Source organism: Garra rufa, chromosome 11 (genome assembly GCF_049309525.1).
Source record: "Garra rufa chromosome 11, GarRuf1.0, whole genome shotgun sequence".
Taxonomy (NCBI): Eukaryota; Metazoa; Chordata; class Actinopteri; order Cypriniformes; family Cyprinidae; genus Garra; species Garra rufa.
The window spans coordinates 38921234-38947140 of NC_133371.1; the positions used below are offsets into that span (position 1 = coordinate 38921234).

Below are 25907 nucleotides of genomic sequence, written 5' to 3' on the forward strand. Positions count from 1 at the left end.
CTGGGCCTTGAACATGTCAGCTGTGTTTCTGTCTATGCAGAGTCAGAAAGCTCTCGGATTTCATCAAAAAATATCTTAATTTGTGTTTCAAAGACGAACAAAGGTCTGACAGATTTTTCATTTTTGGGTGAAGACTAAAAGGTCACAAGCTGAAATGAAAGGCGTTCGGTGACTATGCTGAATATTAGGAGGATATCTATGTTAAGACCAGATAAGACACCTCCACAAAACGCCGGTGCACTGTCAATGGATCCCTTTCATCCGCAAGCATAGCACGATTGCACACTTTTTCAGGAATCCTTTATAAAAAGAAGTCTGTGGGCGAGGTGAGTAAAGCTAAAGACAGGAAGCCGACTGTGTGAGGTGTTCTTCTCATGAGAGGAATGAGCTCAATAAAACTCTCTCTGAATGAAACAGAGCAAACATCCCTGCTTAAGAGAGTGTGACTTGTTTGCCTTTCAAGAAGCTAAAATTAGCCCAAATCTACACCAACAGAATGAAGTGCTCAGCAAGAAAAGTCTTCTATGTATCTTCAGGAAATGATTCATAGATAACTTTCAACTTCGGTGCCTCCTTTATAGTTAAAATGTTTGGTGATGTTAAAAAACTGACCATCAGTTAATGAGATTCTAGGTAACAAATATCAATAAAAACTTGGCTTTTTAAAACTTTTTAAAATGCAAAATGACTAATTTCAACAATAAGAACGATAGTCAAAATGCATGTGCAAAAAAATGTTTTAAACTAAAATTAATCATTTTAAACTAAAAATTTTAAACTAAAATTAATATATAAAAATAAAAGCTAATTCAAAAGAGCAATAAGTACTATAATAGTATGTAAATGTATGTAAAAGCACAGACTGAAACGCATCAATCTGTCATTTCAATGCAATAAAACATTAAGCACAACGCTCGAACACGAGCACAAGGTTCTTGAACTCAGTGCTATGTTGAAATGTTTTAAATGTGAGAAAAATGAAGGACTGTGGAAGCAATCTTCATTATAATGAATCATCAGCACGGGGTCTGCCGCATGTTTATGGGAAGGCGTTATCAGCGACACACTTGGGCGACTGTCTCGCTCATAAATGAAATACATTATTTCCATTGCAGACCGCCGTACATATTGCTAATTAAGAGGCCCATCTGCAATAAGCAGAGAGAAGAAGAAGAAAGAGCAGAAGAATGGCTGTGGTGGAAAGTCACAAGGCTGAAGACAGACAGCAAGGACTGGAGAACCAGACTCTGAATATTAATACGGCATGTTACGGACCTCCATGAATACAAACCGCTTCCATCCATCATGTCAAAAACAATATGTTTTTTCCCATCATGCTCACCCTGAATTCCAAAGCTGGGTTTTAGCAAGACATAGGTTCATAAGAACATAAGATGTTTCGAGAATAAAGTCTAAATGATGAGAATAAAGTTGAAATTTTGACAATAAAGTTTGAAATGTTTCGAGAATAAAGTTGAAATGTTTCGCTAATAAAATTGTAGCAATTATGGCAAAATGGCCTGGATTGAGAGAACCGGGAGAAGTTCCCAGGCCACCGGAACAGATTTGGGATTATTAGCAGAAATCATACTATGTGTTATACTCACAGGGACAGTATGCTTGGAAATAATATTTCACGTCTTCGATTGCATTAATTTAGGCCTAGTTGCAGTGCACCAGCCACCTAAAAATAGCAATAAGCTTTGTGCTTTTGGTACATTTAATATAAAACAAAGTCTTAGCTTTCAAAATCAGCTTTTTCAAAATCACACTCTTTAATGTGGTGGAACAGACTGATTTATTCATGTGAATCAATTGTCTTTTTAATGATAAAATATACTATTTTCTTTGTAAAAAATGTCAACCATCTACTCTGCAAATACACCCCGAGGCATCCAATCTTTCATTCATCACGTGTTTAATTAAAAACAACAATAAAACGTTCTACTGAAGTGGACTCTTAACTCTAGTAGTTTCAGTTATATTTTTGTCTTTTCTGAGGTAGCCTAAAAGTGACTATTCACAAGCTGTTTTATTCAAGGTATAATACATGAAATAATTGAAAATATTATTTGTTGTGCGCCAGCCATCAAGTAATCTCAATAATGTTGTGATACTGTATGTTGCTTTTAATATAACACAGCTCAGCTTTCAAATTCTGTCAGTTTTAGCACAAAATACAAATTATAATGTGCTTTTCCTCTTTATTAGAAGTTCATAGCACAATGAATGAATATAAATGTGAAGGAACATCAGAAAGAATGAAAAAAAAAACAGTAAAGCGTGATTTAATGAAACAAATTCTCACTGTAATCGGAAAGATTCAGATGCTGCGAATACAGCAATCTGTCACGCCACATTAAAGAGCATGAAAAACACCTTATTGTAATAGACATAGGCTATTTTTTTGTATTTCACTATAAAACTGACAGATTTTTAAAAAGACATTGGAATATCTCCCATTTGCATATGCAAAAGGCTGGAATATATGGTTACTCTCAAAATATTATAACTTTAATCTCATAATTGCTACAAAGTAAATTTCATAATTTTAACTTTATTCTCAAAATATTTTGATTTTCTTTTTTAAAACATTTCGACTTTCTTCTCGTAATCGTAGATTTGTTTGTGTGGTAGTAAAACGACGTCGTAGTTGACTTTTGTCAGATGCAGTTTAAGTAAAGAATGCCTAAGAAAAACGCGATTTAGTATCTGAGGTAAGATGAGATGTTGTCAGGCAATGTCAGTGCTATTATTCTATCGTTATTTGTTACGAAATAGAACGTCTCTCACCTCCGAAAAACGAACAATCCTGTCTTATCAGACGTTATACTGTGCCGGTGGCGCGCACTCTGCAGTTGCACGCGCAAATGCGGTGGCGCGCAAAATAAAGTAGGAGAATGCAACGTATGAAATAAAAGTAAAGTACCTATAAATCACATAACTGGAACGATCGTGTGTTAGCTTGGAAGGATTTGCATGATATTCATTCTATTCAGGAGCAGTTTCCATGTTTCAATAACAGTTCATGTTAGTATTGTATATTCGCTTAACCCAAAAATGCCATTATTGTAAATGTTTTTTTTTTTTTTTTTTTTTTTGTATATGCTTAAATGTCTCTGGTGGCTCATACCAACTTAATTGTATTAACAAAACCTAGGACTGCCGTTTAATAGCCTTACCTTTATAGGTTGTTTATTCATCATCCACCTTTTTTTTTTCGTAAGAACAGGCACAGCCATTTTATGGGTCAGTCTCGGGTCTCATCCAGCTAGTTTTAGCTCTTCAAAACAGCTTGTTTTGCTGCTTGATATTACAAATTGGGCATCTTAACCTGTTATTTTATTGTATGATCTTAATTATGAAAACACTGGTTTGTAGTGCAAATTTTTACTGTTTACTACACCCATAGGCTTACTTCAACATGGAAGAAAAAGTTGGATTAGTCATATTCGTACAATTTATATGTTAAGTAAAGGGGTGTGTCAGCAATTTTTAGTAAAACAAATTTGTCCCGTTTCTTTCTTTTGGTGCATACTGGTGTACTTATATCACAATTTGGTCAGTAACCCAGATGCGCAGCCATATTGTCGATACTCGGATGTAAACAACAGCATGGATTGCATCCTTAATGTACTACTCAATATGCTGTCTAAACCAAGGAAAATGGTTTTCTAACTCATATAGAGAAGGACATATTAAGCAAGAAAGGGTACAATATTTTGACAAACTAAAGTTAATAGGTGGTAAAGATATGTATGAGCAGTTAATTAAGATATCAGTCTAATATTTCAACTACCTGACTGGAAAAGATAAGCACAAACACGAATGTTGTCAAGATTCTTACCCTGGAAATCCTAGTTCAGTTTGGCCAACCACAGACGCCGTTTGTTCCTCAGTTTTTTTTACTCTTCTCCTGGATTTCTTATAACATTTGGCAGTCTATAGTTCTCCAAATGTTTTTCCTGGACTGATTAGCACAGCCCAAAACATAATTTACCAATTTCAGCAGCAGTAATAAGCATTCAGTTGCTTTGTTCACGTTCAGTGCCACAAATATGGCCAATTAATGACACCTCATAAAAATCGTGAACTCAACTATAAGGAGATCAATGATACCTGGAGAAAGTTGTCTGTTAGCATTCCCATTCATCTCAACAGGAGCTGATCAATGGTGCAGTTACAGCATCTACCAGCAGGGGTTCACAGGGCCACGCTTACCAGCTAAACCTCGACCCTGTGTGGACGTATGGCATTTATTATACAACACATAGCAATTAACAGATTTAACACACTGTTAAACACCATGATACAGGGCAAAACTCTTGACCTCACTGAAATATCATAATTTAGGTCTAATTTAAGTTCACAGCAAAAATATCGTTGTATGTCTTACACACTAATCAAGGAAGATGATTTTTTTAAATGCATTATGATCAACCTATATACACAACTCAGAACATCTAAAACCACTACAATAACACTAACAAATCTTACACCAACTAGAATAATTTACAAAATAATGAAAATACAGATAAATACACTCAGTATGTGCGCAAGTTGTCAGGAACCGAATAACCTTTCGCAGAAACCTCAGTTAAATGGAACTCTGGAATGGTCAACAGTGGAAAGTCATTCTGTGAAGTCTTCGCAGGAAATCTCACATCGTTGACAAGAGGACAGCAGGCCTTCGCCATTTGTCATTGTTCAGAGCAGTCCAAGAAGAAACGTTGCCTTTTCGCATCCTGAGAGGGTCTGTGAACACCTTGTCTTTTAATGGCCCAGTCAGTCAGGTAGCACTGCATGTTTCCGTAAAAGCAACTTTTTGAACACAAATGTTACACAAGAGCCCTGTACAAATTCTCAAATCGATTACACATTTTCTTCCTTTTCTTCTATTTTAAAGGTACACCAAGTATTTCCATGCATTTGTGGTATGCATGCTTTATGTATATTTTTCTAGTTTTCCATACAAATGGAATAGCTGAATGACCTAAATATTATATTCTTTAAAATGTGTAATACATTCCACTTTAAAGACTTATAGTTCCCATAATGCAATACTCAACCCAAAATAAATCTTACTTATTTTTAATCTCCTTATTAATTATTTGACCAAACTACTAACAGTTAAAGTATCCTAATACCAAATTGAATTAAAAATGTAAAATAAACTTTTTTATTTCTAATAACAGGAAGAAATACACCATTATTCAAAAGTTTGGGGCTGGAAAGACAGTAATATTGTGAAATATGCTTACAATTTAAAATAACTTTTCTAGTTTAAAATGTAATTTATTCATGTGATGCAAAGCTGACTTTTCAATGTCACATCCTTCAGAAATCATTATCAATGTTTAAAACATTTATGTTGCTCAGAATTTTTTTTTTTCATAATTATCACATAAATAGAAAGTTCAAAAGAACAGCATTTGTTTGAATTACAACATTTGTGTAATAAAAACAGTCATTTAATACATTTAATTTGTCCATGCTGAATAAAAATATTTATTTCTTAAAAACTAATTTTAATAACCCCAATTTTTTGAATAATATTGCATATCATCAGAAAAAATGTAATTATCATACAAATGTGTCATTGCATAATGTAAATCATTTATTAAGCGTATGAAAAAAATGACTTGGAGTACCTTTAAATATCTGGAATATTGACTACAAATGAATGGCTTTTAGATCAAATGATGCAACTCTAAAGACTCTAAAATAAATTTTTAAATGACTTTACCAATCATTCTTTCTTTTTTAATAATAATAATAACAATTAAAATGTCTATATGCAATCACCCACACTGAGCATGAGTTGAAATGTTTTGTTCTCTCTTTTAACAGTCTTTACTGTTCCTGTGTATGTCGAGGTGCCCGTGCTCTCGCCCGCTGCTCTGCCCCAGGTGTGTACCGCCATTTGGGTGCCATTCCTTTAAGTTTCTTTCTCTTCCTGTCAGCCACGCACCACACCTTCTCACAGTACTGCTCCACCCGCTGGAAGTTGCTGTAGCCGATTAGCTGCATGAAATCTTTGTACCAAAGCTTTGAGGAGGATGGAGCAGAGGGCAGGCTGGGGAAGGGACAGGGTGGAGGTCTGTGCAAAGAATCGCCTTCCTCTTCCTCGCCTTTATGCAACAAACCCTCCACTTTCCCCTCATCCAGCACCTCTAAAGTGACACGGACCACTGTCTGAACAAAGCCGTGCTCTGTGGTCTGGCACACGTAGACTCCTGCATCTCCCTTTGCTATTTTAAGGAGCAATAGGCCGTGGGGGGTTTGAATCACACGATCATCACCTTTTACCTGAGAAAAAAAAAGGGAGAGAAACAGCATGCAAAGATATAATTAAATTTGTGTACTTGGCTTGCTAGGATGCTAGCCTGTTTTGGCTGGTTTCTAGGCTGGACATCTTCTTCAATATAAATCTATCTGCAGTATTATGAGTAATGAATTACAAGTAACAAAAGTTACGTAATCAGGTTACTTAAAATGAACGCTAAAGTAATGTAATGCATTACTTACCGTAAAAAGTAACCAAGTAATGCCATTAGTTACTTTTTTACATTTACAACAAAATACCGGAGTTACTTTTCCAAATAAGTAACGCAAGGTGACAAAAATGAACACGAAAGTGATAAAATGCATTACTTACCGTAAAAAGTAACTAACACAATTAGTTACTTTTTTATGGAGTAACGCAATATTGTAATACATTACTTTTAAATTTACAACAAAATACTGGAGTTACTTTTTCAAATAAGTAATGCAAGGTGAAATAAAATTACGCAAAAGTAATGTGATGCATTACTTACTGTAAAAAGTAACTAAGTAATGCAATTAGTTACTTTTTTATGGAGTAACGCAATATTGTAATACATTACTTTTAAATTTACAACAGAATATCTGAGTTACTTTTTCAAAAAGTTACACAAGGTGACAAAAATTAACCCAAAAGTAATGCATTACTTACCGTAAAAAGTAACTAAGTAACGCAATTATTTACTTTTTTTATGGAGAAATGCAATATCGTAATGCATTACTTTTAAATTTACAAGAAAATACCTGAGTTTGTTTTTCAAATAAGTAATGCAAGGTGACAAAAATTAACGCAAAAGTAATGTAATGCATTACTTACTGTAAAAGTAACTAAGTTACACAATTAGTTACTTTTTTATGGAGAAACGCAATATTGTAATGCATTACTTTTAAATTTGCAACAGAATATCTGAGTTACTTTTTCAAAAAGTTACACAAAGTGACAAAAATTAACCCAAAAGTAATGCATTACTTACCGCAAAAAGTAACTAAGTAACGCAATTATTTACTTTTTTTATGGAGAAATGCAATATCGTTACGCATTACTTTTAAATTTACAACAAAATACCTGAGTTAGTTTTTCAAATAAGTAATGCAAGGTGACAAAAATTAACGCAAAAGTAATGTAATGCATTACTTACTGTAAAAGTAACTAAGTTACACAATTAGTTACTTTTTTATGGAGAAACGCAATATTGTAATGCATTACTTTTAAATTTGCAACAAAATATCTTAGTTACTCTTTCAAATAAGTACCACAATGTGACAAAATTAACGCAAAAGTAATGTAATGCATTACTTACCATAAAAAGTAACTAACGCAATTAGTTACTTTTTAATGAAGTAATGCAACATTGTAACGCAATATTGTAATGCATTACTTTTAAAATTACAACAAAATACCGGAGTTACTTTTTTAAATAAGTAACGCAAGGTGACAAAAATTAACGCAAAAGTACTATAATACTAAGGCAATTAGTTACTTTTTTTTTTTTACAGAGTAACGTAATATTGTAACACATTACTTTTAAATTTACAACAAAATATCGGAGTGACTCTTTCAAATAAGTACCACAATGTGACAAAAATTAACACAAATGTAATGCATTACTTACCGTAAAAGTAACTAAGTAACACAATTAGTTACTTTATGGATAAATGCAATATACTAATGCATTACTTTTAAATTTACAATGAAATACCTGAGTTACTTTTTCAAATAAGTAATGCAAGGTGACAAAAATTAACACAAAAGTACTATAATATTAAGGCAATTAGTTACTTTTTCATGAAGTAACGCAAAATTGTAATGCATTACTTTTAAATTTCAACAAAATATTTTAGCTAATTTTTCAATTAAGTAATGCAAAGTGACCAAAAGTAATGCAAAACTGTAAAAAGTAACTAAGTAATGCAATTAGTTACTTTTTTATGGAGTAGCACAATACTGTAAAGCTTAACTTTCCCCAACACTGTTAACCCACATGATTTAAAGGTATAATTATGCATTATATGTGAAAGAAAAAAATACTTTTGGGGAATCTGTTCTAATCCCTTAACTCAAGTTAGAGCAACTGTAATAGCAATGCTTGCCTTAGCTAATACTACTAATACATGTGTCATTATTTAAAGTCTAATTTACCATGATTCTGTAGAGAGATGTCTTAGAGCACAGAGATAGTCAGGGTGACATTACTCTTTTCTATCTAATATGAAGTGAATCACTGAGGGCTATATTACCCAGCCTCCCTGTGGTCAGGATAGTAGAATGAAGCTTTAATCTATATTTAACAGGACTCTCTCAGCAGGGGTTCAGACCGTTGCTTGTGATGAAATAATTTCAGAGTCTGACCATGTAAGAACAGCCGAATATTATCCACATTATATGGTGTCTCGGCAGACACCAAAATCCACTATAAAAAAAAAATAATAATACTGTTTTTGTGTCACAGAATGTAGTTTTAAGAGTTTTTCTCTTCATTGCTAGTTCTGAAGTGACATTTTTAATTAGTATAGGAGGCTTGGGCTCAGCTGTTAAAACTGTCAAACTGAGGTTTGAATCCATGGCGGAAGGAAGTAGTTTTCACAAAAGAGTTTTTGAAGACACTCCATTGTTGTTTCTTATGTATTTACATGCTTGTGCCATTGAACTGTTGTATAAACGCAATATCACACTCGTTGCGTGTCATATGTCTGAATATTGGCATGTTGTGATTGCCTGTGGCCTCTTGCTTATATACGGCCAAATCACAGCCATGCCAGTATACAACCATATTGCACTTCTACTCATGTGATATTGCTCATATAAGCATTATGTTAATAAATTTTTATAATATAATATAATGTAACATATTATGTGACCCTGCACAACAAAACCAGTCCTAAGTAGCACAGGTATATATGTAGCAATGGCCAACAATACATTGTATGAGTCAAAATTGAAACTTTTTTGCACCAAAAATCTATTAAAAAAGGATATTAAGTATAGATAATGTTCCATTTAGATAATTTGTAAACTTCCTACTACAAATATATCAAATCTTAATGTTTGATTAGTAATATGCATGGCTAAGAACTTCATTTGGACAACTTTAAAGGCGATTTTCCTAATATCTCGATTTTTTTGCAGCCTAAGCTTCCAGATTTTCAAATAGTTGTATAACCAGCACTCTCTTCACCCTCAATACCACGACTGAGGTGAGTCCCTTGAGCAAGGCACCATAACCCCAACTGCTCCCCGGACGCCGCAGCAATGGCTGCCCACTGCTCCGGGTGTGTGTTCACGGTGTGTGTGTGTGTGTGTGTGTGTGTGTGTGTTCACTACTGTGTGTGTGCACTTGGATGGGTTAAATGCAGAGCACAAATTCCTAGTATGGGTCACCATACTTGGCCTCACTTCACCTCCTTTCCTTTCCTTTTCCTAATATAATATAATACATATATAAATCTATTAGGGCTGTCGAAAATAACGCGTTAACGGCGTTAATTATTTTGTTGTTGTTAATTACGTCAATTTTTTTAACGCATTTCACGCATGCGCAGTGTGACGAATCATTTGTCAGGATTGGGGAGCTAGAGGCGAGATGGAGCAAGGTGAGCCTATGGACGGATTAAATATAAAAAGAATGATGATGGTACAGTTAACAAGTACAAGCCTGGGCGACAGCCCCTCTGCAACTGGAGTGGTTAGCCAAGCTTAGTCCCGGTTCTAATGGGGAAGACGGTGCTATATACCCTCAAACCAAAGCAAACCAATTGAAGATCTGGCAAACAATCCAGCGTTGTTCATCTCCTGACTAAGTGTAGACGCGATGTAAATAAAATATTCATTGTGTAGTTTAGAAAGCTTTATTGATTATAACGGAACGTTGTGAGATCTCTATGAACTAGATTTGTGACGCTTTTAGTGATAATAAAGGGAGCGCGCTTTGCACTTTCCATGCCATAATCCATTCAGAATTTGTATGAAAATTTCGTTTTTCTTATGTTTTAGGAATTACATCTGTACGTCGTACAATTACGTTCATTCTCGAAAGAGCGGTGACTGACACAGTGACAGAGTGGAGAGTGGAAGATACATAAAGCCGCTTTGCAGGTCATCGAGGCACCAGCTCAATCAATTGCATTTTTTCAGTGGAAGCAATTTCAAATTATCCGTCATTTTTGCTCACAAAGGAAAAAGTAATACACCAAAAAACGTTGAAGTGTTTTTATAAAATAAAGAAAACAAAAATGATGCGCTTTCTGTCGTCTTGTTCTTGAACAGGAGTGCTTAACAAAAATAAAGCTAAATGCATGCCTCACAGAAATGATAAACAAATCTATAGAAAGTTTTAAATTATTACTTAACGAAATAAAACAAATCGAAAACAAAAACTTGTTTAATATGTAATCCTTAACGATACATTTCTCTCTCAAGGCGCGTCCAAAAATGAAATTGCAGGATCTTTGCGACATTGACTCACATTGACTCACAGTGAATACACTTTATTAATAAATAATTCAGATATGTCCTTACTCTTTCCCCGACACATTTATTATTTATTTTTGCTGGTATTTGTTTTAGCCTACTGCGTGCGATTGAACGCGGATCTCTTCCAGTTGCGCCATCCCAGCCGTTATCGAAAGTAAAAGCAAAAGTCTTGTGTTGTTTCCACCAGCGCGACATTATTGATGGATGTCTAAAATATAAAAAATAAGGAGTAGTCTAAAACAGGCCCGATGCGGGCCCTGGCATAATATGAAAATGTGAAAATTATGTATCCTGTTATTTATATTTTGGTATGCATTTTAGAAAAAAAAAATGGTTAGGATTCAGGTGTTGCAAATAGTGATTAATCATGATTAATCCACTGAAAAGTCTGATTAATCTGATGAAAAATTTTAATCATTTGACAGCCCTAAAATCTATATGTTCTAGATGTGAGTTTGTACCTCCTCCATGTCCACTCCATGTTGAATGTACCATATTACAGATGCCTGCAGTGATCGTGGTCTACACTCCAGTAGGGTGCTATTGTTCTCCACACCATATACCAGCTTTTCTGAGATGCTTTGTTCTTCTGTAACACACAGACACACAAACAAGATTGATTATACAATTGATTTCTTAGGGAAAAAACAAGTGTACCGACCCAAAACTTTTAAATGGTAGTGTATGTAATATAAAATAAATATAGAAAATGTATTATGAAATATACAATATCTCTATATATCTATATCTAGGCGTTGTAGTATAGGCTTTATAGTTTACTTTTTCCACACATAATTAGTATCTTTTAACTTCAGATTGAATGTTTCAAAGATACCAGAGCTTATATTTAATGTAGGTTTGATTCAAGATGAAATGGAGAAAAAGAATAGGGAAAATATTTCCGGAATAAAATAATTAGGCCGTCACTGTCAAGTAAAAGCACCATTTGCACATAGAGAGCTAGAGACTCTCATTAACTGTACTCTGACCTCTTCAACTTTCACAGATCTCATCCGCCTCATTTTTTCCTAGAAAGCTTCTAAGTCTCTAATATCCTCCATTGAACATACCGCTAAGCTGAAGCCCGTTGCACTGCTGAACCGCGTTGCCATGGCGGACGTCTTGCCGTCTGAAGCGCCTGAAGATTAAAAGAGAAAAATGAGACGTTGATATAACCCAGACACAGCCCGCATGTCTGCCTGCAATTGTCATAATATCATCCCGCCGCCCAAGGTGTGTAACAGCATAGCGAGGTGACAGAAATTCAATCAGACTAGCTCTGGTTTTAGTACGTACTCTTTGAGTAATGACTCTGACAGGCATTTGGTGCCGATTGTGCGCGACTTGTCTGGCTTTGCATACAAAGGGAGCGTGTGATGGGTATTAATATGGGCGAGAGGTGTTAGCATCAATCGCTAACAAGCTCAGACTGATGACCACACTGAGACAGCTGACAGGCCTTTGAGTCTGGATTAGGGAAACACTCCCACTCGCCCTTCGCTTTACACACAAGCGCACACGCGCTATCCTGCGGCTAAGTGAAACATCAAAAGAGCTCTCACAAAAACACACACTCTCCAAGTTCACTGAGCTCACTAATGGAAACACTGGGTTGGAAAGCCAGAATTTGGAAGATTATGGTACACACACATTCTGACAAGCTAAAAATGTAGACTAAAAAAGTTGCTTAATCAAGAAATGCAATAATAATCTCATTTTGCAATGCAAGAAATGAGAATAAAATACAGAATCTTTTCCAAATGTCAAGACGCCTGAGCTTTTCTTATTAAAAAACCAATCTACCATCGCAGTACTGTCAGGAAATGCACTACCAGTCCAAGACTGATATTTACAGAGCACTTTTATGTAGAGTACTGCCAAATGAACAAGTTATTTTCGTGTGTTTAAGATTGAAAGATTAAATAATAAAAGGCATATGATGTAATGACTCCTACTAAAAGAGGTTTAAAGGAAAAGATTGCCACACTTGGAGAACATAAAATCTACATTAACCTAAACAATCAAGAACACATTACCTAGTAACTGTAAGCAATATATGTATAATGACATGTTAATATTATTATGAATATTTTCGACCCTGGTCCATAAAACCAGTCATAAGGGTCAAATTTCTGAAATTCAAAGTTACACAAGTTACACATCATCTGAAAGCTGGACAATATGTGGGAAAATATTGGGGAAATCTGGGGGAAAAAGTTCATATATTGAGAAAATCACCTTTAAAGTTTTCCAAATGAAGTTCTTAGCAATGCATATTACTAATCAAGAATTACATTTTGATATATTTACGGTAGGAAACTTACTAAATATCTTCATGGAACTTGATCTTTACTTCCTATCCTAATGATTTTTGGCATAACAGAAAATAATTTTGACCCATACAGTGTATTGTTGGCTATTGCTACAAATTTACCCATGCTACTTAAGACATTTTATAATTAAATATACACACACAAACACACTACCAGTTTTTGAAGTAACAGTAAGATGTTTAATGTTTTAGCCTGCATTTATTTGATCTAAAGTGCAGAAAAAATAGTAACATTTTGAAATATTTTTACTATTTAAAATAACTGCTTTCTATTTGAATATATTTTAAAACATAATTTATTCTCGTGATTTCAAAGCTGAATTTTTAGCATCATTACCCCGGTCACATGGTCCTTCAGAAATCATTCTAATATTCTGATTTGCTGATCGAAAAACATTTATTATTATTATTATTATTATTATTATTATTATTATTATTATGTTGAAAACAGTCAAATTTTTTATAATAATTTTTGATCAATTTTAAGCATCCTTGCTAAATAAAAGTATTAATTTCTTTCACAAAAAAATAAAAATAAAATAATAATAATAATAACAAATTTTACTGACTCCCAGCTTTTGAATGGTATAGTGTATAATGTTACAAAAGCTTTTTATTTTAGATAAATGCTGATCTTTAGGTATTTCTATTCAAAGAATCCTGTAAAAAAATGTACTAAACTCTTATAAATATTGATATTACTGATTAAATATCAGCATATCAGAATGATTTCTGAAGGATCACTTGACACTGAAGACTGGAGTAATGATGCTGAAAATGTAGCTTTGATCACAGGAATAAATTACATTTTAAAATATACTTAAATAGAAATAAGTTATTTTAAAAAGTAAAAATATTTTACAATATTACCACTGTATTTTGGATCAAATAAATGCAGGCTTGGTGAGCAGAAGAGAATTCTTTACCACTTTTGACTGGTGGTATATATTTGAAACCTAACAACTCAAGGGGGCATAAATGATGACAGTTTATATTTTTTAGCTAAACTATTCCTTTAAGGCTTTATTTTCTGCAAAGCTGCTTTGGAACATTATGTACTGTGAAAAGTCTTATAGAGATAAACATGACTTGACTGAATACAAGACTTTTATTTTATATCTATATGAAATTGCAGGTACCTTTTTGTATGCAGCCCAGCAGGGTAGTACCGAGAACACGTGAACCCGTCCCATGCACAGTAGGGGTCTCTGGCCAGACAGCAGTCGGCACAGGCTGAACCGTACAGCCCACACTGGTGCACGCGGATCTGTGTTACACCCAGCTCAGAGCCCACGTACAGCTGTTGCTATGGAGATACAAACACTGCTGTCAACTGCTTTGTTGCACGTGATGAATGCCATTATGTCCAAATCATCACGTTAGCATAATGGGGATAAAATCATTCCACTGAATTGGCCATTATATGTGTGCACTGTAAATAATTCAATACATTACAGTAATAACACAGAACAAAAGATGTGCATATCTGATTCATATTTACTAACAACATTATTAAACTATAAAGCATCTGACTTGTTAGAAATTCTGAATTGCGATTGGTATCAAGGTGATCACTCATGCATGAAACGTTTACTCAATACCACCATCTCCAGGTGAGAAAAATATAGTGTCTGTGAGGACTAACTGAGAAAGTCTTACTCGCTTGGTAGAGATGAGGATCTCTGTAATAGGAACAGGGACCTAGAATGAAAAGAAAAGTGTTTAGTGTTAAGATTGTTTCTAACTGCAATTAAATGGTTTCAATATAGAGATAAAAAGTCACCCAAAGGACTTCTGATGACCTTGAAAACCTGCAATTCCTCCAGAAGAACCTCTTCAACTGTGTCGGCTTCTTTGTTGTAGATTGTGATCATTTTTAATACTACAGAATTATCTGAGTTAAAGAGAGAAAGACATGAATTATTCATTTAGAAAATACACTTTATACAGTATATTTTTTATTATTATCACCCAAATATAAGCCCTGTTTGAGTCTCTTGTGCTCACAAAGGCTTCATTTATTTGATCAATACAGTAAATGTGTGTGAAATATTATTACAATTTAAAATAAGTGTTTTTTGGTTTAATATACAGTTGATGTTAGAAGTTTACATACACATTACTGACCTGAATAAGATATTTCACACAAAAGATGTTTACATATAGTCCACAAGAGAAAATAGTTGAATTTATAAAAAAGACCCTGTTCAAAAGTTTACATACGCTTGATTCTTAATACTGTGTGGTTACCTGAATGATCCACAGCTGTGTTTTCTTTTTTGTTTAGTGATAGTAGTTCATGAGTCCTTTGTTTGTCCCAAACAGTTAAACTGTACCCTCTGTTTTTGGGGCTCACTTATGTATTTGAACCCTTTCCAACAACGACTGTATGGTTTTGAGATCACTCTGAGAACAACTGAGGGAGTCAAATGCAACTATTACAGAAGGTTTAAACACTCACTGATGCTTCAGAAGGAAAAACTATGCATTAAGAGCCAGGGGTATAAACTTCTGAACAGAATAACGATGTGTACATTTTTCTCATTTAGTACTGCCCTTCAGAAGCTACAGAAGACACTTACATGTTTCCCAGAAGACAAAATAAGTTACATTTACCCTGTTTTTCACAGGCTCTTAATGCATCGTTTCTCCTTCTGAAGTATCAGTGAGCGTTTGAACCTTCTGCAATAGTTGTATATGAGTCCCTCAATCATCCCATGGATCTCAAAATCATACAGTCATTGTTGGAAAGGGTTCCAATAAACAAAAATGATGAAAAACCAAAGACTTTGTGGGACCTGAAGGATGTTTCTGAAGAACAGCAGGCAGTTTAACTGTTCAGGACAAACAAGGGACTCATGAACAACTGTCACTAAACAAACAAACAAACAAACAAAAAACAGCTGTGGATAATTCAGGTAACAACACATTATTAAGAATCAAGTGTATGTAAACTTTTGAACAGGGTCATTTTTATAAATTCAGCTTATATTTTCTCTTGTGGACTATATGTGAACATCTTTTATGTGAAATATCTTATTCAGGTCAGTACTAAATAAAAAATAACATGCATTTTGTATGATGATGATCCCTCTTATTTTAGTAATATAATTAACATTTGGAAGATTCTGCAAGGTGTATGTAAACTTTTGACCTCAACTCTATTTTAAAATGTAATTTATTCCTGTGATGCAAAGATGAATTTTCAGCATCATTACTCCAGTCTTCAGTGTCACATGATCCTCCAGAAATCGTTATAAGTTGCTGATTTCAGTCTAAAATAAGATTTCTTATTATCATCTGTTCAGTATAATAATTCATTATTAGGTTGAACAGTTGTGCTGCTTTTATTTATTTATTTATTTATTTGAAACAACTATTTAAATAACAAATTTTTAAAAAATTGTTTGATGAATAGAAAGTTCAACAAAAGCATTTATTAGAAAGATAAATCTGTTGTAAAATTAAAATGTCTTTACTGTCATTTTTGATCAATTGAATGCATTCTTGCTGAAATAAAAAAAATAAATGATCTTACACACCCCAAACAGTAGTATATATCTTCTAAAATAATTGTCAACTTTTTAGAAATACAGTAGCTTTTAATTAGCTTTTAAGCAAAAGGGGTTTTGCAGACTAGAAATCAAATTATTGTTTATTGTTACGTTCCTTTAAAAAGCAAAATAAATAATAAGGTACTGCATATATTTAGCATGACAAGCAACAATCATTACATAAAGCCTATATATGACCCTGAACCACAAAACTTAGTCTTAAGTAGCACGGATATATTTGTAGCAATAACCAAAAATGCACTGTATGGGTCAAAATCATTGATTTTTCTTTTATGCCAAAATCCTTAGGATATTAAGTAAAGATCATGCTCCATGAAGATATTTTGTGAATATAGAAAAACCTAATTTTTGATTAGTAATATGCATCGCTAAGAACTTTGTTTTGGAGAACTTTAAAGGTGATTTTCTTAATATTTACATTTTTTTGCACAATCAGATTCCAGATTTTCAAATAGTTTTATTTTAGCCAAATATTGTCCTATCCCAACAAACCACACATCAATGTATAAATCTAAAAAAAAAGCCAAAAAACCCTTATGACTGGTTTTGTGGTGCAGGGTCACTGTGAATCAGATGTAAAAGAAAATATAGGTACTAAAATCAAGTACCAGTCCCTATGTAGAGAACATTGTAGTGTCCATCCTCAGCTTCCACCCGGTCCACCGCCAGCTGCGTGAGTTTTCGCCCTCCTTCGGTGTCCAGCAAAATAGGCCGTCTGTGAACGGGCTGCACAGGCTGGAACATGAGAGGATGGGAACGCACAAAACGCAGAACCTCATCCGGATACTCCTTAGAACTGGAAAACTGGCCTCCATTTACCTTACTGGCACACTGCGAGAGACAAAAATCAGTAAATGCGAATACGGAATTCACCAAGTCACGAAAGCCTTTCGGTTCTTTCATTTTGTTTCTCCTCATCTGAGAATAGCTTTCTCGCTGCTATAACCTTTTAGAACAAGAGACTAATCAGAAATCCTGCGGTGCACGACTAAAGCTACCAAATTGCCTTTTAAAAGGTCAGCTGTCAGAGACATACTTTTTTTCCCCATGCTTTTCATAAGAATAACCGCACACGGATTCTGAGATGTGAACAATGGATATACTCTGATTCTTCAATATAAGACAAGACATAACACACCAGAGAAAATGACTGTGAATTACAGGTCATTACTAACTATTGGAAACCGATCCAGCTCTGGAGATAAATAGCCAGAGAAGGACACTAATCAGCACACATCTGATATAATTATAATTCACATCACAGCAATTTAAATGCCTCGATTTCACAGTACCTCCGTAAGTGCTCGGTTTCAGGCATTAATGTTAAAAAATTGGCATGACACGCTCGAGGAGAATAGTGATGTGCACAGCCATGCTGAAAATAGACTCATCTTCCATGAGAGATTCTGTGTGTCTTAAAGGAACACTCCACTTTTTTTGGAAATAGGCTCATTCTCCAACTCCCCCCGAGTAAATAAGTTGAGTTTTACCGTTTTGAAATCCATTCAGCCGTTCTCCTGTTCTGGCGATATCACTTTTAGCATAGCTTAGCATAGATCATTGAATCCTATTAGACCAATAGCATCACGTTCAAAAATGACCAACGAGTTTCCATATTTGTCCTATTTAAAACTTGACTCTTCTGTAGTTATATCGTGTACTAAGACCGGTGGAAATACAAAGCTTCAATTTTCTAGGCTGATAAGATTAGGAACTACACTCCCATTCCGTTTTAATAGTCAAGGAAGTTTGCTGCCGTAATAAGGCCGAAGCAGGAGCAGTAATACCACGCAGCACATGTGCAAATGCTAAACTAGCTGGGAACTCATTTCTGATAATACTCCGCCTGCTTCGGCCATATTACGGCAGCAAACTTCCTTGACTATTACGCCGGAATGGAAGTGTAGTTCCTAATCTTATCAGCCTAGAAACTCGCAGCTTTGCATTTCCACCGGTCTTAGTACACGATATAACTACAGAAAAGTCAAGTTTTAAATACAACAAATATGGAAACTCGTTGGTCATTTTTGGTCTAATAGGATTCAATGATCTATGCTAAGCTATGCTAAAACTGATATCGCCAGAACAGGAGAACGGCTGAATGGATTTCAAAACGGTAAAAATCAACTTATTAACTCGGGGAGAGTTGGAGAATGAGCCTATTACCAAAAAAAGTGGAGTGTTCCTTTAAGAAATAAGATCCAAAATTTAACATTCACTCAAGTGGGCCGATGAATGACACTGTGTGCCAAAGGTGTAAATGCAACATGCTGTGACATATTGTACAGTGGGATTTTTCTGATATGATGACACAAGGTGACTGATGGAGCCAATGCACGAGTAAATATCACTCACCGATCCAGGTCGTGGATAGGGGACCCTGCCATCATACACCTTCCAGTGGTGGTCAGTCCGTTCCCGGTGTGCAAAAGGGCCGTTAAATGCAGCACGGATGTCTTCCATGTTATACATGCACACTGCGTATCCTTTAAACACAGCGCTGAGTGGAGAAAAAAAACAGATGCAGATGAGCGTCCAGACTGCTGACTGTCAAAATAAACTAAGAATATAACAACATTACCACTACCAGGCAAAAGTTTTTGAACAGTAAGATTTTTAATGTTTTTTTAAGCACTCTTCTGCTCATCAACCCTGCATTTATTTGATCCAAAGTACAGCAAAAACAGTATTTTTTTTTCTATTTGAATATTTTAAAAAATGTAATTTATTCTTGTGATTTCAAAGCTGAATTTTTAGTATCATTATTCCAGTCACATGATCCTTTAGAAATCATTCTAATATTCTGATTTGCTGCTCAAAAAACATTATTATTATTATTATTATATTGAAAACAGCAGAGTAGAATCTTTTCAGGTTTCTTTGATGAATAGAAAGTTCATAAGAAATCTTTTGTAACATTATAAATATCTATTTCATCACTTTTGATCAATTTAAAGCATCCTTGTGAGATAAAATAATTAATTTCTATAACTTCTTTCCCTAAAACAAACTTTAAAACTCAAGCTTTTAAATGGTATAGTGTACAATGTTACAAAAGCTTTTTATTTCAGATAAATGCTGATCTTTGTCTTTCTATGCATCAAAAAATCCTGAAAAAGCTACTAAACTGTTTTAAATATTAATAACAATAATAAAAATGTTTCTTGAAGAGCAAATCAGCATAGGATTATTTCTGAAGGATCATGTGACACTGAAGACTGGAGTAATAATGCTGAAAATTTAGCTATGATCACAGGAATAAATTGCATTTTAAAATATATTAAAATAAAAAGTTTTTTTTTTTTTAAATAGTAAAAATATTTCACAATATTACTGCTTTTGCAGTATTTTTGATTGAATAAATACAGGCTTGGTGAGCAGAAGAGAATTCTTTAAAACATTTTAAAAATATTACTGTTCAAAAACTTTTGACGTGATCTCACCCACCTGGTGGTGCTGAACAGACCAAAGATCACTGGATTTTTCTCATCTTTCTTCCGTAGCACGAACACATCCTCTGAAATTACACATAGATACACACAAAATGTATTGTTATTAAATAAATGTGAAATTGTGCTAAGCATGCTGGATCAACATCTCAAATTGTTTGACCTAAAATATTTACTTGATTTTAAGTTTGACATATTAAAAAAAAAAAAAAAAAAAAAAACACTGATGAAATCAATAAATACTGATTTGATTACTTTGTTTTTAATTTATTTTTGATTTATCATTTTATTAATTATTAGATTTTCAATCAACTCACAAACTCATGGATCCCAATTTAACCCCTACAGAATTATTATTATTTTATATATATATATATATATATATATATATATATATATATATATATGTGTGTATGCAATATGGATAAACTCAGCGACTGGATTTAGAGTGTATAAATATAACATCTACATTTTGGAAAATTTAAATTAATAACTTTACAAAAGTGACAATGCCAACTGAACATATCATAGTCTCATCTTGGACTTCACATCATTGGAACAGATGAGGTGTGTTTAATAGGATGTCAGTGCAGTAACAAATGAGCTTTCATCTAAAGGCCAAAGGACCCATCAGAGAGATCCTCCAAGATTACAAAGTTTTGTGATGGTTAAGTAGCACAGCTGGTGAAACAGATTTAGAGTTTCAATTCGCACGGCTTGCTTATACTGTGAAGACATGGAGATCTATTGCAAATTCATCCGGATGGACAGACAGTTGGATGGATGGGGAAAAAAACGAAAAGCTAAATGTGAAAAGCAAAAACTGATTTATCAGCAGTCTTGCTCTGAGGCATCTGATGAATAGAATCACTGAGCTAGAAGAAACGGCTCATCTGGAGATAAAACTGCAGTTTTTCTTCTTTTTTGTGCTATTGTGGCCATTTAGGTCAAGCGCCCATCTTGATATACGTTGATGGATTCCAGATACAGCTCAGAGCATGACAGTGACTTCCTCTGTATATTACTAACACAAGAGCTAAATCAAAAGTTGCACACTATCTTATTATACAGTAAGAAATATCAGTATATCCCATCACAAATATGTCAAAGTTAACCAGATGCAACGTATATCACTTTGGATAAAAGTGTTTGCCACATGCTTAAAAGTAAATGCAATTTTATATGCATTCATAAGTGCAAGCTAATTTCAACTATGTATATGTGCAAGCTTCATGGGCTAAAATCACCCATAATCCCTTACACTACAAAATAAGCAGAGTCTGTGATGTTCAAAATGCTTACAGCACATCAAAAACACATTTTCAGACCTAGGACTGAAACACCATGTGGAATGAAAGTAAACAAATTAAGTTTCATCCCACATCTTGCAATTATTGGCTAAAATCCCACTCCCATGACGAGGTAGAAGGTGAAATACTTTCATGGTTTTAGACAGGCATGAAAAAGGCCACTGGAATGGAAGACAGAAAGTAGAATATCCCCTACCGAGCTCATCAAAGTGTGTGTCAATGCCGTTGGGTCCAGCCACTGAGCAGATCAAACGCGTCTTCAGGAAAGAGCTCCATCTGTTTACCAGCATCCTCTGGCCACCCTGGTCATTCTGACAGCGGGGAGGAGATAAAAAGACACTTAATTTTACCTGACCTATGGGTGGTGCTGTCTTGAAGCACAAGATTTTGACAAAGACATAAAGTAATTGGCCAGGGTTTGGCTGGTTAGCTTGAGAAATGTAACCCCTGCTGGTTGATGCTGTTATGGAGCAACAATTTGACTCATTATGGGGTCAAATAGCATCGTTTTTCATTGAAAACCATTAAAAAAAAAAAGTGTATTTTGTAGGGCTGCCCGCATAGTCGTAGAAAAAAAAATCCACAGGAAGTGACGAAGTCACGCAGTCCGTTATGGACAGTTTCTTAACGGCTGTTCTATGTGGTAATACAGTACATCAGGCAGGACATCAACCTCAAATATGGCTTATCATCTGAAATACTGTATGTAAGTAGTAGCAACTTGGCATGGTCCCTTAAACTAATGTTATCGTAGAAAAATGTGCGCTATTGAAGTGTCTGTGCGGAGTGTGGAAGCTGAACATAGCGCATTTCTTGCATGACAGATGGAGGCACCGATGTGGTCACTTGCTCTTAAAATACTCCATTTTTGTTCATAACGATAAAGGACTCTACGTTTATTTGTGTGCACTCACAATAACAACGAAAAGTTGTGCTTTTGTAAAATAAAGCAACAGCATGCACTTTCTGCCATCTCTGTCTTTGTAAACTTGAGCATGAAACTTCGAAACTCTGTGCATACTTGCCTTACAGATATGATAAATATATCTATAGAGAGTGAAATGTATATTTTTTTGAAATCAACCAATTTAAATAGAAATCAAATATTCTATTCTAGTGCAGAGATGATGAGTCAGTGTCGCTGACTTCATCTCTTAAGCCGATAACAATGAAAACACTAGTTTATCAATAAATTTTTAAAACGTTAATGCAGTTTTCTTGCTGTTTATGTGTCGGTGCGCTGTGGCAAGCTTTTTTTAATAAACGTGTAATACTTAAAATGAACGACTACTAGTTAACCAGAATTTTTTTTTAGTCGAGGGCAGCCCTAGTATTTAGAATTTTTTTCCCTGCAAGCTTTTTTTATATTATAATGTTTTGCTAGAAGTTGCTTATATTATCTCTGTCTGTTGCTTTTGATGTCACTGGATAGCAATATAGGAGCCACACAAGCAGTGTTGACGTCATTGGCATTTATTGAAAAAAAAAAAAAAACTGGTTAAAAAATCTTTCCTACTATATGGTGTCCTGCATCAGCTGAAAGGATGCTATTGAGATAAAGAGGAAAGCTAAGTGAATGTTTTCTTTAAGCATTATAAATTATGCTTTTCAATGCTAAACAAGACTAATTTGATTTAAGAAGCTAAATAAGCACATTTTTGGTATCTATGTGCCATACCGCACAGACTCTGGCCACTCTGGTGTAAACCGCTTTGTTTCCTCCCTCCATGTTGGCCACTCGTTCCGTAAAGAAATAGTAGACCTTGTCGTCTGCAGGATCATCATTGTCAGGGATCACTGCTGAACCCACAAACTTGGGTTCTAGAGGAAAAAGAATAATAAAGAGATGTGGTTAGAATTACACAGAAACACACTTTTTTTCCCCCCATGTTTTTGAAAGAAGCTTCTTATGCTCATCAAGGTTGCATTTATTTGATACAAAATAGAGTAAATATTTAGAAATATTACTACATTGTAAAAGTTTTCTATTTTAAATGACAAAATCTGAATTTTCAGCAACCATAACTCAAGTGTTGTCACATGATCCTTTAGAAATCATTATAAGCATTTATTATTACAAAATACTGCTTAATATTTTTGTTAAAACTATCTGTTTATCACTTATTATTGGTGCTCAATTATTATGAATGATTCTTATTATGAATGTTGAAAACAATTTGTTGGTGTTTAAAGGGATAGTTCACCCAAAAATTAAAATGACCTCATGATTTACTCATCATCAAGCCATCCTAGGTGTATATGACTTTCTTCTGTTAGATTAACACAATCAGAGATATATTCAAAAATGTCCCCGCTCTTCCAAGCTTTATAATGGCAGTGAATGGCTGTTGAGATTTTGAAGTCCAATAAAGAACATCATCCATCATAAAAAAATAATCCACACAGCTCTGGGGGGTTACAAAAGATTATAAACTGTAATCTCTAGAGATGTATAAAGTTTTAATATTGATTTAAAACGTATTAATGCATCAATTCACTTTATAAGGCCTTTATTAATCCTGCAGAGCTGAGTGGAGAACTTTTATGATGGATGGATGGATGGATGCACTTTATTGGACTTCAAAATCTCAGCACCCATTAACTGCCATTATAAAGCTCGGAAGAGCCAGGACATTTTTAATGTAACTCCAATTGTATTTGTTTGGAATAAGAAAGTCATATACATCTAGGATGACTTGAGGGTGAGTAAATCATGGGGTAATTTGCATTTTTGGCTAAACTATCCCTTTAATATTTAAACACTACCTTTCAAACACATTTGAATTAAATTAACAGTAAAGGCTGTCAAATAAAAAGAATCCTAAGAAAAATGTGTCAGGGTTTTCAGAAAAACACTAGATGATCATGATTCTGAAGGATCATGTGACACTGAAGACTGGAGTAATGGATGGTGAAAATTAAGCTTTAACATGCAAAATAATGTGGAGGATATACATCCGTCATTTTAATGTGCAAAATGCATTTTCCTTATATAATCGACTACAAATAAATCCACTATCTTAATATACAGCGTGATCCGCATGTCGGAGGCCGCTACAGCTTTGTGCAGTGAATGCGAGTGGGATTAGATCTTCAGCGCTTCATGAGTCAGCAGCGAGAACACTTAACACCAGTTAACACCATTCAAAACATGAACAGAACTGAACCGCAGACTATCAAGTGCACACAGAAAATGTAAAAGCCTCCACAGAGTCGTGCTCTCTGCTCTGCGTTACGCACTCGTATGTTATCGAGCAGATGACCCAAGGATGTGATGGTATTTGACCGTGGTTTATTATGTCTGAATGGATGTTAGAGAGATGGATGGTATGTGTCAAACAACTCGCTCTCGCACTCTCTGTATGATTAATGCATCGCAGCAGGGGTCGGAATCACAAGTGAGAAGTGTGAGACAACACTGTATTCTTAACACAGACTCAACATCTGCCACACACACTTAGTCTATCTTCAGAATGAATACAAAAGCTTATTCATGCTGAATTTATTGCACATTTCAATGCACGTTCTGGTATCAATGCATACAGTTGAAGACAGAAGTTTACATACATGTTGCAGAATCTGCTAAATGTTAATTATTTTATAAAAATAAGAGGGATCATACAAAATGCATGCCATTTTGTATTTAGTACCAACCTAAATAAGATATTTCACATAAAAGACGTTAAAATATAGTCCATGAGAGAAAATAATAATTGAATTTACATACGCTTGATTCTTAATACTGTGCAACCTGAATGATTTTTTTGCTTGTTTAGTGATAGTTGTTCATAAGTCCCTCGTTTGTCCTGAACAGTTAAACTGTCCGCTGTTCTTGAGAAAAATCCTTCAGGTCCCACAAATTCTTTGGTTTTCAGCATTTTAGTGGATTTGAACCCTTTCCAACAATGACTATGATTTTAAGATCCATCTTTTCACATTGAGGGGTGAAAACTTTTGAACAGAATGAAGAACGTACATTTTCTTTATTTTGCCTAAATATCATATTTTTTCCCCCCATTTAGTACAACCCTTTAGAAGCCACAGAAGATACTTACACATTTCCCAGAGGACAAAATAAGTTAAATTTACCCTGATCTTCAAATTCAAAAAGTTTAATGCATCGTGTTTCCTTCTGAAGTATCAGTGAGCGTTTGTACTTTCTGTAATAGTTGCAGTCCCTCAGTTGTCCTCAGTGTGAAAAGATGGATCTCAAAATCATACAGTCATTGTTGGAAAGGGTTCAAATACACAAAAATGCTGGAAAACCAAAGAATTTGTGGGACCTGAAGGATTTTTTCTGAAGAACAGCTGGCAGTTTAACTGTTCAGGACAAACAAGGGACTCAAAAAAAATAAAAAATAAAAAATAACAGCTGTGGATCATTAAGGTAACAACACAGTATTAAGAAGCAAGTGTATGAAAACTTTTGAATGGGGTCATTTTCAT

At 34.5% G+C, this 25907-nt stretch overlaps 1 protein-coding gene across 2 annotated transcripts in view; it reads right to left on the minus strand.

Annotated features, from left to right (window-relative positions):
* Positions 1-5347: 5347 nt before the first annotated feature.
* The window catches only part of sema3e (sema domain, immunoglobulin domain (Ig), short basic domain, secreted, (semaphorin) 3E), a 68278-nt gene continuing 47718 nt past the window's right edge, over positions 5348-25907 (minus strand). For both annotated transcript variants that reach the window (XM_073850285.1, XM_073850284.1), the window contains exons 7-17: positions 23140-23282; positions 21658-21772; positions 20150-20219; positions 19058-19202; positions 17311-17533; positions 14930-15021; positions 14787-14828; positions 14267-14433; positions 11866-11933; positions 11257-11384; positions 5348-6309 (exon numbers count right to left, since the gene is read on the minus strand). In XM_073850285.1, coding sequence (XP_073706386.1) covers positions 5854-6309; positions 11257-11384; positions 11866-11933; positions 14267-14433; positions 14787-14828; positions 14930-15021; positions 17311-17533; positions 19058-19202; positions 20150-20219; positions 21658-21772; positions 23140-23282 — 1649 coding nt within the window. In that variant the 3' untranslated portion in view covers positions 5348-5853. The remainder of the gene's footprint in view (positions 6310-11256; positions 11385-11865; positions 11934-14266; positions 14434-14786; positions 14829-14929; positions 15022-17310; positions 17534-19057; positions 19203-20149; positions 20220-21657; positions 21773-23139; positions 23283-25907) is intronic.